General features: G+C 45.9%; 1 protein-coding gene across 6 annotated transcripts in view; it reads right to left on the bottom strand.

The window, feature by feature from the left end:
- BTBD16 (BTB domain containing 16) overlaps nt 1–15,935 on the bottom strand; it is an 87,320-nt gene that overhangs the window by 35,110 nt on the left and 36,275 nt on the right. For all 6 annotated transcript variants that reach the window (XM_050802974.1, XM_050802978.1, XM_050802979.1 and 3 more), the window contains exons 10-11: nt 5,689–5,758; nt 3,783–3,913 (exon numbers count right to left, since the gene is read on the bottom strand). In XM_050802974.1, coding sequence (XP_050658931.1) covers nt 3,783–3,913; nt 5,689–5,758 — 201 coding nt within the window. The remainder of the gene's footprint in view (nt 1–3,782; nt 3,914–5,688; nt 5,759–15,935) is intronic.

Below are 15,935 nucleotides of genomic sequence, written 5' to 3'. Positions count from 1 at the left end.
AGGCCACTCAGATGTGGGTTCAAATCCCAACTCTCATGTTGCATGAGGAGACCTTCAGCTGATCCCGTCATTTCCTATCATCTCTATTCCACAGGCAGGAAACGCCAATAACAGTATCCACCTCATTAGGCTGCTGTAGGAATCAGTCTGGATAGTCCACTTAGAGTATTTTGCATACAACTAGTGCTTAATAATTGGTGGGTATTGTTAGTATTAACTAAAGAAGCATTGGATTCAAGAACTATCATATTTGAGATGGGTGCCCGGGGTGTCCCAGACACCCTTGGGAAACTTGTCCCATGCTAGAGGGCAAGCCGTGGGACAGATGCAACAAGGAGGACATGCGTAGCTCTTATTAGAGAACTCCTGAGACTTCGAGACTTCTTGGGTTATAGGCGGGAAGTCAGGGAGAACTGGAAACACAGGGATGCAGTGCCCCTGGTTGCAAGGTAGTCTTTTGTTGAGATGGGAGCTGGACAGTGCTCTGAGATCTCCATCCTCCTAAGTCCGTGAGGAGCTTGGCTTCCAGAAAAACAGAAGTTGGAAGGAAAGTTTCTTAGAGTTAATAGAAACAGGGTTACCCAGTAGTGACCTCTAAAAAATTAACTGAAAACCAAATGCCAGGGAAATAAATTAAAACCAGAGGCTCAGGAGGTCAGGAAAACTGTTGCATATTTTACCCCAGGTGGTTTACAAAATGGAAAGCAAAACCTGAAAGAAGTTGAGCTTGAGGGACTTCAGATGGAGAGAGCTGAATGGCCCAGAAGCTGCAGCATCTGCTAAGAAATGGATGTTGTTCCAAACACCTGTGATCACAAAGAGGGGACTGGACCCACAGCTGGAGGGCCAGATAAGTCAGGCCAAGGGCCACTCCACCCCTGACCTTGGAGTCTGCTTTTCCACACATCTCATTCTGGGGCCACGTGGCTCCTTGGGACCACTCGGTTCTCGCTATGTCTTTTTAGTTGCTGGTAGCTTTGGCCTCCATGACCAACGATGAGGGGTGCAGCACACAGGGCAAGGCGTGGACTTTGGAGCCAGTGGAGGTCCTGTCCTGCCCATCATTAGCCCTCTTATTTCAGGGATGATAACTGTGCCCACCACATGGGATGGTGCGGATAGAAAGGGACAGTGCACGTAGCACCCAGCACACACCAGAATGTTTTCTCAAGAAAGGTGCCTTCTGAAACAGCTGTGGGCCACGGTGCCAAATCCACCAGCCAGCAGTCTGAAACTCACAAGCACCCTAATATGAGAAGCCCTAGCTGGTGAAACTTCTAACAAGCCCCCTCTTCCTGAACCCTGTCTCCCACCTCTGTCAAGCTTTAACGCAGGCAGCCACTGGAGATCAACCTCAGAAGATGTGAGCAGAGGCTGGCGAGTGTTCAGCCTGGGCACGTGGCTGATGACAAGCCCGAAGCCACACAGGGCTCTTCTCCCCTTCAGTGATAGCCCTGGACTGTCTGTGCAGACAGCTCCTGGGGAGGGGCCGGAGGAGCAGGACCCATTTTCCACATCAGTCATGTCTGCCAAGCTGGTGAGTCTAGACACTTGACACGTAATGCTCTTGACCTCTTTTCCTGCCCCGCGTACGTTTGTCAGGCTTATCCCACCACTAACCTTCTGGTTGTGGTCAGACACTTTTTTCTCCTTTCTTGGTTAATGCTGCCAGGGTGTGACAGCTCAGCCTTTCCAAGGGAGGGACAATGTTATGAAAAGTCTAAGGGATGCCATGTTTATCTTTTCTTCAACAATTGCGCAACCTTTGCTCGCTGGGCAGTGGGGCAGCACCTAAGCAGGGAAAAGCCGAGAACACCACGGAATGACGTTAGGAGTGAGCCAGTGCCCTGGGCTGGCATGAGACTGGGACTCCTGGAGGCTTCCTAGAGAATATGGTCTCCTTCCCTCTGTCCCAGATCTGGTCTACCTGCCTCACATCTCCATAAATGTGAGGGCATTGCACACGACGCAGCCAATTCAGATCAACAGTAGAATAAATCTTTCCAAATCTAATTTCTGAAATCAGAACACTTTCCATGCATAAACATGAGTAAACACTCATTTTCTAATATTCTACTAGGATTTTAAGCAGAATTGAGTTTTCACTTTTGAAATTTACTCAAAGGTAATAAAATTTTGGTAACTTGGAAATGGGTACCAAGATCCTTTTAAATAGAGTCCTAAAGAGATATGACAACTAATGGTCCTAAACAGCATTGAAGAAAGAAAAAATGTTATAAAAGGCAATATTGGGCAAATGACATTAAAGTATTACATCGATGTAAATTTCTTGAAGTTGATAACTGCACTATAGTTATATTTTTCAAAAATTATTTTTCTTAGGAAATAAACACTGAAGCATGTGGAGTAAAGGAACTTAACAAATGCAACTTACCCCCAAATATTAATAGTTCAGAAAAAACAAGTATATATGTAGATACACATAGAGATGCAGATGATATAGCAAGCAAGGCAGAAATTGAACTCTATGGTGATTGGCAGTACAGAGTGTAACTACATATTCTATGCATTATTGTGTATATATTCTATGTATATATTCTATGCATAGAATAGAATATATATTCTATGCATTATAGCATATGTTCTATGCATTATATATTGTATATATTCTATGCATTATTCTTGCAACTTTTAAGTTTGAAATTATTTTCAAATAAAAATGTTTAAGAGACTAATACAAAATAGAAAGTTCTTTTGACTTAGTAACTTCACTTCTAGGAATTTGATGTGGGAAAAGAATCTGAGAGAAAGACAAATGTTGAAGGATGTTCACCAGTGTGCTATTTACATTGGTAAAACATTGGAAATAACCTAAAAAGCCCGGCATTGGGAAACATCTCCATGAATTTCTGTAAGGGAGAAGGAGCCTGGCAGGGGACAGGCATTTCAGGCAGGAGGATGGGCATGAACCAAGGCCTGGTATGGGGAGGTGTTCAGCAGGGAAGTTTCAGGAGGGGGGCCCGTGGCTGCACTTAAGCTGTGTGAGTTGAAGAAGCCAGGTCACCAGAGGCAAAGGCTGTTGGCTAGAGATGCGATTAGAAGGGGGTCCAGACCAGAAGCAAGACAGTTAGAGGTCACCTTGGTCCAAAATAAGAGACATTGGACCTCCAATCTTGGGCTGGGGCTGCTACCCGTGGAGAGAGGCCCATAGCGCTGGATTTGATTTGGAAGTAGAAATGACCTCAAGGTTGGGGTATGGTCAAAGTGGCATCCAGGACTATCAAGGCTCTAGCTTGATCCGCTAGTCAGATGGTGGAGGAACACTGGGGGCAGGGTTGAGGTGCAGGAAAGGGCAGGGGCACCGAGAGATGAGTTTTAATCTTAATTGTCGGAGAGGTCAAGCAGGTGGTCAGATACGTGGGTGTAGAGTTATTCAGCAGAGGAGTCAGCGCTGGAGATGTAAACTGATTTAAGGTGAGAGATTTTATTTTCTATAATGAATGTGCATTAATGTTGTCAGGATTTTTTTCTAAAAATTACTTAGGTTATTAAGTCTTTCATTTTTTGCACCCAGGCAAAAATACCTGAGACAGCAGGTACTGAGAGGGTCCCTACCCACAAGAAGGAGCGTGAAGGGAGCCCTTTCCCCAGCCCCACACCCAGCACCCTGAGTTCCAGCCCCAGCCAAGGCCCAGCTGTCCAGGAGGGCAGGAAGCTTAAGGAGTGGGTGCAGCCTCCCCCAGAGCACTTCCCTCCCCAGGCCGGCCCCTACTTTCTCCCATCCCCCCGTCAGGGGCCGCACCCTGGGAGCCAGCTCTGACCTGGGGGACTTCAGCACTTTGTGGAGCAGGTCCTGCGGGATTTTGCGGAGGTGGATCTGCATCCCCACTAGAGGAACCAAGTTCATTTCCAGCCACTTCTCGCAGGCGGTGGTGAGCTGCTCTTCCTTGTACTAAGACAAGAAAAACCAGTTGATGAAGGAAGTCCTGAGCTCTTGGCGCCCCCTACTGGCCTGCGACGACACTACACGTGTGCTCAGAAGGAGGGTCTCTGCAAATGTGCTCAAACCTTTTCTACAAAATAGCTGGAAACCATCATTCTCAGCAAACTATCACAAGAACAGAAAACCAAACACCGCATGTTCTCACTTATAGGTGGGAATTGAATAATGAGATCACTTGGACACAGGAAGGGGAACATCACACACCGGGGCCTGTTGGAGGGTGGGGGGAGGGGAGAGGGATAGCATTAGGAGATACACCTAATGTAAATCACGAGTTAACGGGTGCAGCACACCAACATGGCACATGTATACATGTGTAACAAACCTGCGCGTTGTGCACATGTACACTAGAACTTAGAGTATAATAAAAAAAAAAGAAAAGGCCGGGCGCGGTGGCTCACGTCTGTAATCCCAGCACTTTGGGAGGCCGAGGCCAGCAGATCACGAGGCCAGGCGATCGAGACCATCCTGGCTAACACGGTGAAACCCCGTCTCTACTAAAAATACAAAAAATTAGCCGGATGTTGTGGCAGGTGCCTGTAGTCCCAGCTACTCGGGAGGCTGAGGCCGGAGAATGGCGTAAACCTGGGAGGGAGAGCTTGCAGTGAGCCGAGATCGCGCCACTGCACTCCAGCCTGGGCAACAGAGCGAGACTCTGTCTCAAAAATAAAAGAAAAGAAAAGAAAAAAGAAAAAATACATGAATTACAGCGTATACCTTTTCTAAGTGTTTTCTATGCTCGAGGCGCTGCCCTCAGTTGATTTAAATCAATCCTCATTGAAAACTTATGACATGGGATTACTGTTATCCCTATGTCACTGGTGGAGAAACTGATGCTCCCAGTTTCCTGCTCTTGCCTGTGGTCACACAACTTGTAAGTGGCAGAGCCGGATGCAAACGCAGGCAGCCTGACCATAGGCCTTGCCACTGGCTCAAGTCAGTGGCCGATCATGGAGGGCCCAAGGGGTGTTCCCCGCAGGAGTTCTGAGGCTATGATGCGAACACACCCAAAAAGCAAGAATTAAAGGGCAGTGAAAGTGGAAAAGGCTTCCCAGAGCCAGGGACCTTGAGAGAGTTTTAGTACATCTCAAATAGCTTCAGGGCCTGGGGTCCTTCTGCAGCCCAAGCATTGCTGAGAAATGCTGACCAGGATGCAGATGCCACCACAAGTGGCCTTGGAATTACCACTGGGGCGAAGGGGAGGACGCAACGATAGGAGAACTGTGGCCTGCTGACTGGTATCCCCCCAGGTCACAGGTGACCACACAGAGAGAGCTGGAGTCAGGAGTCCTGGGGTTCGGACCCAGCTGGTTACCCTGGGCAGGTTGCTGCCCTCTTTGGCTCTGTTTTCTCCTCTGACAATGAGGTTGGATTCTATCATTTATTCCTAACCCTGACGCACTGATTAGATCCAGGTGAGTCCAGACCTCACAACTCCAGCAAGAATGTCCTGGAAGCTCTTCTGCTGTTTCAGTGAGAAAGGCTATGCTGCTTCTTCTCCCATCTAAGATTAAAGTCTTTCTATTTTTTTTTGGTGTTAAAACATCCTTTTAAAAATAAAATGATGTTTTTAAAAAAAATGTGTTCATGTGGCAAAATAAAATATTTGGTGACTTCAAATCAATATTCTGGGGGGAAGTACGCCTGGCGGGTAAAATCCCAGCATGTGGGCTGCTCCTGAAGCCCCCTCAAGGGGCGATGTGCCCTGTCTGTGTTGTTCTCACCTTGCAGCCGGCCTCGTAGAAGTTCTTGATGGTGCTTGGCATGAGTCTGGTTATCATCACATCCACGCACCTGGAGAGAGAGAACTGCCGTTTCTGGAGGAACCCCACACTGCTTTTGGAGAAGCGGGAAGTCCCAGAGGTTCTTATTCAACTCCAGGGCAGCAGCAGACTTTTGCACGGAAGGGAGCCTCACTTTAGGGATATGGACATTTGGCCAGAGGATAAGACCAACATGGCTTGTTAGAAATAGCTCTGGGCCTGGGAGATGAGGCCAGAGATCAAATCCTTCAAGAGAAAACAAAGTAACCCTATAGCAGGGAACAAGGATTATTGCTCAAAGCTGAATTGCCACCAGGTGCTGAGTTGAGGTTTGATTTTAGCCAACACAGCCATCTGGTCATCCCCCTGCCTGAGGATTGTCTTCCTGTACAGACCCTTATGGTGCCACCAGAGGGGCCTCAAGTCCCATTCCTCTCTGCTCACAAATGGAATCAAAGAGCAGCTTTCAGATGAAGGTCTCTGTGAGCTCATGACTAGGACCCGTTGATTTGGCTCACCCACCCATGAAGGATCTATTCGCTGAGCACGTACCGTGTGCTAGGCACCCAGAGAGGTCCTTGGTGTGCAAAGAGCAAAACTGATGGGCCATTGAGGTGACATGTTAAGTCAACTTTCAAACAGATAACCACATTTGACAGTCATGTTAAGGATTAAAAAGTTAAAGAACAAGGTGTGATGGGAAGGCAGAACATGGAGACTTCAGCCTAGTGTGGTTAAATCAGAAAAGTGACCGGAAGTCAGAAGAGAGGCACTTAAAACCTGAAAGAGGAGGACAAAGAATTGGCCAGGCCAGGGATTGGAAGACCAGCATTGCAAGAAAAGGAAACAGCATGTGCAAAGGCCCTGGGGCAGGAGCAGTTGTCACACTTTGAGGGAATGTCGGGGCTAGCATAGCTGCAGTGCTGTGAGTTTAACACTGCTCCACACTGTCCCTCTTTGACTACTGTAATTTGTCTGGACTCAGCTCCAGCATCACCTCCTCTTGGAAGTCTCACTGATTGCTCCTCTCCACATACTCCTTTAGCTTTGATTTCCATGACTCCCTTCTTCTACCTGGTTCCTTGCCTTCCTCCTAGAAGGGCATGAGCCAGGGTGGATGGAGCATGGTAGATGTGCTATGTGGCAGGTAGGGTCACAGACATTTCAGTGACTGAACTTTCACAGCTAATATTAACCTCTCTGCAGCAAAATTGCCTTGAAGCATGTTCACTTCATTGAGTAGGGCACCACAGAGTAGCCACTGGGATCTCATACTGAAGCACAACCTTGAACTCATTATGACTCAATGGTTGTTCACTTCATTGAGTAGGGCACCACAGAGTAGCCACTGGGATCTCATACTGAAGTGTAACCTTGAACTCATTATGACTCAGTGGTTGTCCTAAACTCAGTTGAGATACACACTGCTCATGGGCAGAGGCCTAAAGGACATCCAGTACCTCTTGCACTTATTCTAAAATGTATCCTTCCATAAGGCCAGACCAGAAGACAGCTGGGGTCTCATTGCCCCCAACAACCACATCCCTGAAGTAGCTTTTACTGAGTTGCATTTTGGCGTGCCGCTTTTGCCAACATCAAGGAAAAAAAACATTATAAGATTTATTGTTGCATTTACTCTACAGATATTGTTGAGGACATTGATCATTAGGTTGCTCGGGGTCATCTGCTGAGGACATCCACCATTTTAATATTAATAGTAGCTGTACTTCTCCCAAGTGAATTGCTTTTTAAACTTTTGTCTAGTTTTTATCTAATATCACTGATCAAGTTTCCCTTTTTATCTGCCACTAGCAAGCTCAGAGCTAAATGTATGGCCCATCTTAGGAAGAGTGTGGGTTATTACAGTTAGTATACAATGGTAGCCTCTCCGTCTTTTTCTTCCTCCTTAAACAAACAAACAAACAAACAAACAATTTGGTGTTCTGTGGCTTCTTCATTTCATGTATTCATGGGAGTCACTCAAAGCCTTTACTAGAACAAGGTAAGAAATGATAAATGGGGGGGCGGAGCAAGATGGCCGAATAGGAGCAGCTCCAGTCTCCAACTCCCAGCGCGAGCGACACAGAAGACCGGTGATTTCTGCATTTTCAACTGACGTACTGGGTTCATCTCACTGGGAAGTGCCGGACGATCGGAGCTGGTCAGCTGCTGCAGCCCGACCAGCGAGAGCTGAAGCAGGGCGAGGCATTGCCTCACCTGGGAAGCGCAAGGGGGAAGGGAGTCCCTTTTCCTAGCCAGGGGAACTGAGACACACAACACCTGGAAAATCGGGTAACTCCCACCCCAATACTGCGCTTTAGGAAACAGGCACACCAGGAGATCGTATCCCACACCTGGCCGGGAGGGTCCCACACCCACGGAGCCTCCCTCATTGCTAGCGCAGCAGTCTGTGATCTACCGGCAAGGCAGCAGCGAGGCTGGGGGAGGGGCGCCCGCCATTGCTGAGGCTTAAGTAGGTAAACAAAGCTGCTGGGAAGCTCGAACTGGGTGGAGCTCACAGCAGCTCAAGGAAACCTGCCTGTCTCTGTAGACTCCACCTCTGGGGACAGGGCACAGTAAACTAAGACACACAGACACCTCTGCACAGACGCAAACGACTCTGTCTGACAGCTTTGAAGAGAGCAGTGGATCTCCCAACACGGAGGTTGAGATCTGAGAAGGGACAGACTCCCTGCTCAAGTGAGTCCCTGACCCCTGAGTAGCCTAACTGGGAGACATCCCCCACTAGGGGCAGTCTGACACCCCACACCTCACAGGGTGGAGTACACCCCTGAGAGGAAGCTTCCAAAGCAAGAATCAGACAGGTACACTCGCTGTTCAGAAATATTCTATCTTCTGCAGCCTCTGCTGCTGATACCCAGGCAAACAGGGTCTGGAGTGGACCTCAAGCAATCTCCAACAGACCTACAGCTGAGGGTCCTGACGGTTAGAAGGAAAACTATCAAACAGGAAGGACACCTACACCAAAACCCCATCAGTACATCACCATCATCAAAGACCAGAGGCAGATAAAACCACAAAGATGGGGAAAAAGCAGGGCAGAAAAGCTGGAAATTCAAAAAATAAGAGCGCATCTCCCCCGGCAAAGGAGCGCAGCTCATCGCCAGCAACGGATCAAAGCTGGACGGAGAATGACTTTGACGAGATGAGAGAAGAAGGCTTCAGTCCATCAAATTTCTCAGAGCTAAAGGAGGAATTACGTACCCAGCGCAAAGAAACTAAAAATCTTGAAAAAAAAGTGGAAGAATTGATGGCTAGAGTAATTAATGCAGAGAAGGTCCTAAACGAAATGAAAGAGATGAAAACCATGACACGAGAAATACGTGACAAATGCACAAGCTTCAGTAACCGACTCGATCAACTGGAAGAAAGAGTATCAGCGATTGAGGATCAAATGAATGAAATGAAGCGAGAAGAGAAACCAAAAGAAAAAAGAAGAAAAAGAAACGAACAAAGCCTGCAAGAAGTATGGGATTATGTAAAAAGACCAAATCTACGTCTGATTGGGGTGCCTGAAAGTGAGGGGGAAAATGGAACCAAGTTGGAAAACACTCTTCAGGATATCATCCAGGAGAACTTCCCCAACCTAGTAGGGCAGGCCAACATTCAAATTCAGGAAATACAGAGAACGCCACAAAGATACTCCTCGAGAAGAGCAACTCCAAGACACATAATTGCCAGATTCACCAAAGTTGAAATGAAGGAAAAAATCTTAAGGGCAGCCAGAGAGAAAGGTCGGGTTACCCACAAAGGGAAGCCCATCAGACTAACAGCAGATCTCTCAGCAGAAACTCTCCAAGCCAGAAGAGAGTGGGGGCCAATATTCAACATTCTTAAAGAAAAGAATTTTAAACCCAGAATTTCATATCCAGCCAAACTAAGTTTCATAAGTGAAGGAGAAATAAAATCCTTTACAGATAAGCAAATGCTTAGAGATTTTGTCACCACTAGGCCTGCCTTACAAGAGATCCTGAAGGAAGCACTAAACATGGAAAGAAACAACCGGTACCAGCCATTGCAAAAACATGCCAAAATATAAAGACCATTGAGGCTACGAAGAAACTGCATCAACTAATGAGCAAAATAACCAGTTAATATCATAATGGCAGGATCAAGTTCACACATAACAATCTTAACCTTAAATGTAAATGGACTAAATGCTCCAATTAAAAGACACAGACTGGCAAACTGGATAAAGAGTCAAGACCCATCAGTCTGCTGTATTCAGGAGACCCATCTCACACGCAGAGACATACATAGGCTCAAAATAAAGGGATGGAGGAAGATTTACCAAGCAAATGGAGAACAAAAAAAAGCAGGGGTTGCAATACTAGTCTCTGATAAAACAGACTTTAAACCATCAAAGATCAAAAGAGACAAAGAAGGCCATTACATAATGGTAAAGGGATCAATTCAACAGGAAGAGCTAACTATCCTAAATATATATGCACCCAATACAGGAGCACCCAGATTCATAAAGCAAGTCCTTAGAGACTTACAAAGAGACTTAGACTCCCATACAATAATAATGGGAGACTTCAACACTCCACTGTCAACATTAGACAGATCAACGAGACAGAAAGTTAACAAGGATATCCAGGAATTGAACTCATCTCTGCAGCAAGCAGACCTAATAGACATCTATAGAACTCTCCACCCCAAATCAACAGAATATACATTCTTCTCAGCACCACATCGTACTTACTCCAAAATTGACCACGTAATTGGAAGTAAAGCACTCCTCAGCAAATGTACAAGAACAGAAATTATAACAAACTGTCTCTCAGACCACAGTGCAATCAAACTAGAACTCAGGACTAAGAAACTCACTCAAAACCGCTCAACTACATGGAAACTGAACAACCTGCTCCTGAATGACTACTGGGTACATAACGAAATGAAGGCAGAAATAAAGATGTTCTTTGAAACCAATGAGAACAAAGATACAACATACCAGAATCTCTGGGACACATTTAAAGCAGTGTGTAGAGGGAAATTTATAGCACTAAATGCCCACAAGAGAAAGCAGGAAAGATGTAAAATTGACACTCTAACATCGCAATTAAAAGAACTAGAGAAGCAAGAGCAAACACATTCGAAAGCTAGCAGAAGGCAAGAAATAACTAAGATCAGAGCAGAACTGAAGGAGATAGAGACACAAAAAACCCTCCAAAAAATCAATGAATCCAGGAGTTGGTTTTTTGAAAAGATCAACAAAATTGACAGACCACTAGCCAGACTAATAAAGAAGAAAAGAGAGAAGAATCAAATCGACGCAATTAAAAATGATCAAGGGGATATCACCACCGACCCCACAGAAATACAAACTACCATCAGAGAATACTATAAACACCTCTACGCAAATAAACTGGAAAATCTAGAAGAAATGGATAATTTCCTGGACACTTACACTCTTCCAAGACTAAACCAGGAAGAAGTTGAATCCCTGAATAGACCAATAGCAGGCTCTGAAATTGAGGCAACAATTAATAGCCTACCAACCAAAAAAAGTCCAGGACCAGATGGATTCACAGCTGAATTCTACCAGAGGTACAAAGAGGAGTTGGTACCATTCCTTCTGAAACTATTCCAATCAATAGAAAAAGAGGGAATCCTCCCTAACTCATTTTATGAGGCCAACATCATCCTGATACCAAAGCCTGGCAGAGACACAACAAAAAAAAGAGAATTTTAGACCAATATCCCTGATGAACATCGATGCAAAAATCCTCAATAAAATACTGGCAAACCGGATTCAGCAACACATCAAAAAGCTTATCCACCATGATCAAGTGGGCTTCATCCCTGGGATGCAAGGCTGGTTCAACATTCGCAAATCAATAAACATAATCCAGCATATAAACAGAACCAAAGACAAGAACCACATGATTATCTCAATTGATGCAGAAAAGGCTTTTGACAAAATTCAACAGCCCTTCATGCTAAAAACGCTCAATAAATTCGGTATTGATGGAACGTACCTCAAAATAATAAGAGGTATTTATGACAAACCCACAGCCAATATCATACTGAATGGGCAAAAACTGGAAAAATTCCCTTTGAAAACTGGCACAAGACAGGGATGCCCTCTCTCACCACTCCTATTCAACATAGTGTTGGAAGTTCTGGCTAGGGCAATCAGGCAAGAGAAAGAAATCAAGGGTATTCAGTTAGGAAAAGAAGAAGTCAAATTGTCCCTGTTTGCAGATGACATGATTGTATATTTAGAAAACCCCATTGTCTCAGCCCAAAATCTCCTTAAGCTGATAAGCAACTTCAGCAAAGTCTCAGGATACAAAATTAATGTGCAAAAATCACAAGCATTCTTATACACCAGTAACAGACAAACAGAGAGCCAAATCAGGAATGAACTTCCATTCACAATTGCTTCAAAGAGAATAAAATACCTAGGAATCCAACTTACAAGGGATGTAAAGGACCTCTTCAAGGAGAACTACAAACCACTGCTCAGTGAAATCGAAGAGGACACAAACAAATGGAAGAACATACCATGCTCATGGATAGGAAGAATCAATATTGTGAAAATGGCCATACTGCCCAAGGTAATTTATAGATTCAATGCCATCCCCATCAAGCTACCAATGAGTTTCTTCACAGAATTGGAAAAAAAAACTGCTTTAAAGTTCATATGGAACCAAAAAAGAGCCCGCATCTCCAAGACAATCCTAAGTCAAAAGAACAAAGCTGGAGGCATCACGCTACCTGACTTCAAACTATACTACAAGGCTACAGTAACCAAAACAGCATGGTACTGGTACCAAAACAGAGATATAGACCAATGGAACAGAACAGAGTCCTCAGAAATAATACCACACATCTACAGCCATTTGATCTTTGACAAACCTGAGAGAAACAAGAAATGGGGAAAGGATTCCCTATTTAATAAATGGTGCTGGGAAAATTGGCTAGCCATAAGTAGAAAGCTGAAACTGGATCCTTTCCTTACTCCTTATACGAAAATTAATTCAAGATGGATTAGAGACTTAAATGTTAGACCTAATACCATAAAAATCCTAGAGGAAAACCTAGGTAGTACCATTCAGGACATAGGCATGGGCAAAGATTTCATGTCTAAAACACCAAAAGCAACGGCAGCAAAAGCCAAAATTGACAAATGGGATCTCATTAAACTAAAGAGCTTCTGCACAGCAAAAGACACTACCATCAGAGTGAACAGGCAACCTACAGAATGGGAGAAAATTTTTGCAATCTACTCATCTGACAAAGGGCTAATATCCAGAACCTACAAAGAACTCAAACAAATTTACAAGAAAAAAACAAACAACCCCATCAAAAAGTGGGCAAAGGACATGAACAGACATTTCTCAAAAGAAGACATTCATACAGCCAACAGACACATGAAAAAATGCTCATCATCACTGGCCATCAGAGAAATGCAAATCAAAACCACAATGAGATACCATCTCACACCAGTTAGAATGGCAATCATTAAAAAGTCAGGAAACAACAGGTGCTGGAGAGGATGTGGAGAAATAGGAACACTTTTACACTGTTGGTGGGATTGTAAACTAGTTCAACCATTATGGAAAACAGTATGGCGATTCCTCAAGGATCTAGAACTAGATGTACCATATGACCCAGCCATCCCATTACTGGGTATATACCCAAAGGATTATAAATTATACTGCTATAAAGACACATGCACACGTATGTTTATTGCAGCACTATTCACAATAGCAAAGACTTGGAATCAACCCAAATGTCCATCAGTGACAGATTGGATTAAGAAAATGTGGCACATATACACCATGGAATACTATGCAGCCATAAAAAAGGATGAGTTTGAGTCCTTTGTAGGGACTTGGATGCAGCTGGAATCCATCATTCTTAGCAAACTATCACAAGAACAGAAAACCAAACACCGCATGTTCTCACTCATTGGTGGGAACTGAACAATGAGATCACTCGGAATCAGGAAGGGGAACATCACACACCGGGGCCTATCATGGGGAGGGGGGAGGGGGGAGGGATTGCATTGGGAGTTATACCTGATGTAAATGACGAGTTGATGGGTGCAGCACAGCAACATGGCACAAGTATACATATGTAACAAACCTGCACGTTATGCACATGTACCCTACAACTTAAAGTATAATAATAATAAATAAAAAAAAAAAAAAAAAAAAAAAAAAAAAAAAAGAAATGATAAATGAATAAATAATCTGGTCATGGCCAAGGCACTCTACCTCCTTGTATGCTAGGATCGGCCCTTCAGACAGGGAGACTGACTCTACCCATTAGGAGGTGTCCTGAGTACTGGGGAAACCTGTGCTAAGTAAACATGAGGTGCTGCTGTCATCTCCTGGGCATTTTGACTCTAAGACTGCTGAGTCCTGTCAATCCTGTATCTTGGCTGTCTCTTGAGCATGCCCCTCCTCTCGTTCCCACTTCCCCTGCCTATTTCAGACCCTCCTGGTCTCTCGGCTGAGCCTCTGCATAGCCTCTCAACAGCCAGCCTCCCTGCCCTGCAGCCTCCCACATATCTACCACATCCTTCACACAGGAGGGGCTCAGCCTAAAGCACAGAGGCTCTGCCACTCTCCCCTCCCAAGCCCAGGCTCCCCACTCTGCTGACTGAACCAAGACCTGCTCATGTGGCTACAAGATCCTGCATGACCTGGGCTCATCCAAACCTCCGGCCATTGCAACTGCACTGGGTCTCAGTGGCCAGGCTCATCCCAGTTTAATGCTGCTCTGCCCTGTCCCCTCTCTCTCCCCCATTGACTGCCGTAATTCTTCCAAGCTCAGGTCCAGCACCACCTCCTCCTGGAAGTCACCCTGATTGCTCCTCCCCACATACTGCCTTAGTTTTGATTTCCATGCCTTCCTTCTTCTACCTGGTTCCTTACCTCCCTCCACCTCCCAACAGACTGCTGGGAAGCAACCCTCCCCATCCACATCCATCCTGAGTGCCAGCTCTGTGCTGACCTGCGCTGCTGGTTCTGGAAATGCCAGCAGGGACAGATGGAGGCCCTTTCCTCCTGGAGCTCATGGCCTCACCAGTCAGCACAGGGGGAAGCCCAAGGTATGACGAGGCTGAACAGGAGGCTCGGGCCCCACCCTCATTGGGCACAGGAGCCTTTAGGTGCTAGCTGTTGTCTGTCGAAACCTACAGGGAGCACTAACTGGGCTTGGAGTTGCGGAGGAGAAATGAGTGTCCTAGGAGGCTGACACCTTCTCTTATGCTTCCCCTTCCTCACGGTCAAACCCATTGGCTGGGCTGGACTGGAATAATCAGACTTTCCAGACCAAAGGAAGCAAAGAAAGCCACCCAGGCTCGCCTCTGGGCTCAGGGAGGTGGGGGGTTTCCACTTCCGGAAATTCTAAGGGACCAGGAAGTTGCCCACAGAGGAAGCTCAGCCCTGCATGGAGGCAAGGAAATGCCCCTCTGGCGCTGTGAGCCTGGAGGAACCCAAGTGACAACCAGGGAGGTGCTCCATGTGTATGTGTGTGAGCGTGTGTGCATACACATGCATGCACACATGTGCTGGGACATGCATGAGACAGCCATAATCCCAGCTGTGACTCTAGCCCAAGTGCCAATGAAGATATTGACATGAGAGTCAAAGGAACATCACCCAGTGGACGCTGTGTGCACACACTGCATCCCTTCAAGATGGGAGGCCTCGGGTATGTATGATTCAGAATCAAGCAGTCATCTGGCAATTTCCCACTGTGTGGGAGCTCAGCTGAGATAACCTGTGAGGTCTCATTCAGCACCTGAACATTGTGATGCTATCAGAGTGACCTGGGGCGCTTCTGTTACACAGAAACACAAACACACATGTATCCGATGACGCCACACCCTGTCAACTGCGCCATCAGCCTCTCAAAGGCAGGCAAGACTCAGCCCAACTGTGTGCAGGCCCGCCCTGGCCTCTGACCTGGAATCCCAGCCCCACCACAATTATCTGGAGAATCTTGGGCAGGTCCCATCAGCTTCAGGCAAGCCTATGTTTGCTCATCAGTGGAATGAAAGGTTTGGCTCATTAGCTGCAAAGCCCTTCCTGCTCTGGCATTCAAAACAAGGTGGGGGGAGGGGAAAGGAGGAACCAAGAAGCTGATGTTTTTGGTTCATCTCTGGAGAAGCCAGGGCGAGAGTTCTGAAGGTGAGATGCGGCTTCCAGTCTGCTCCTACAGTAGGG

The sequence above is a fragment of the Macaca thibetana genome, chromosome 9 (assembly GCF_024542745.1).
Source record: "Macaca thibetana thibetana isolate TM-01 chromosome 9, ASM2454274v1, whole genome shotgun sequence".
Taxonomy (NCBI): domain Eukaryota; kingdom Metazoa; phylum Chordata; class Mammalia; order Primates; family Cercopithecidae; genus Macaca; species Macaca thibetana.
This window is presented reverse-complemented; position numbering and strand designations above follow the sequence as displayed.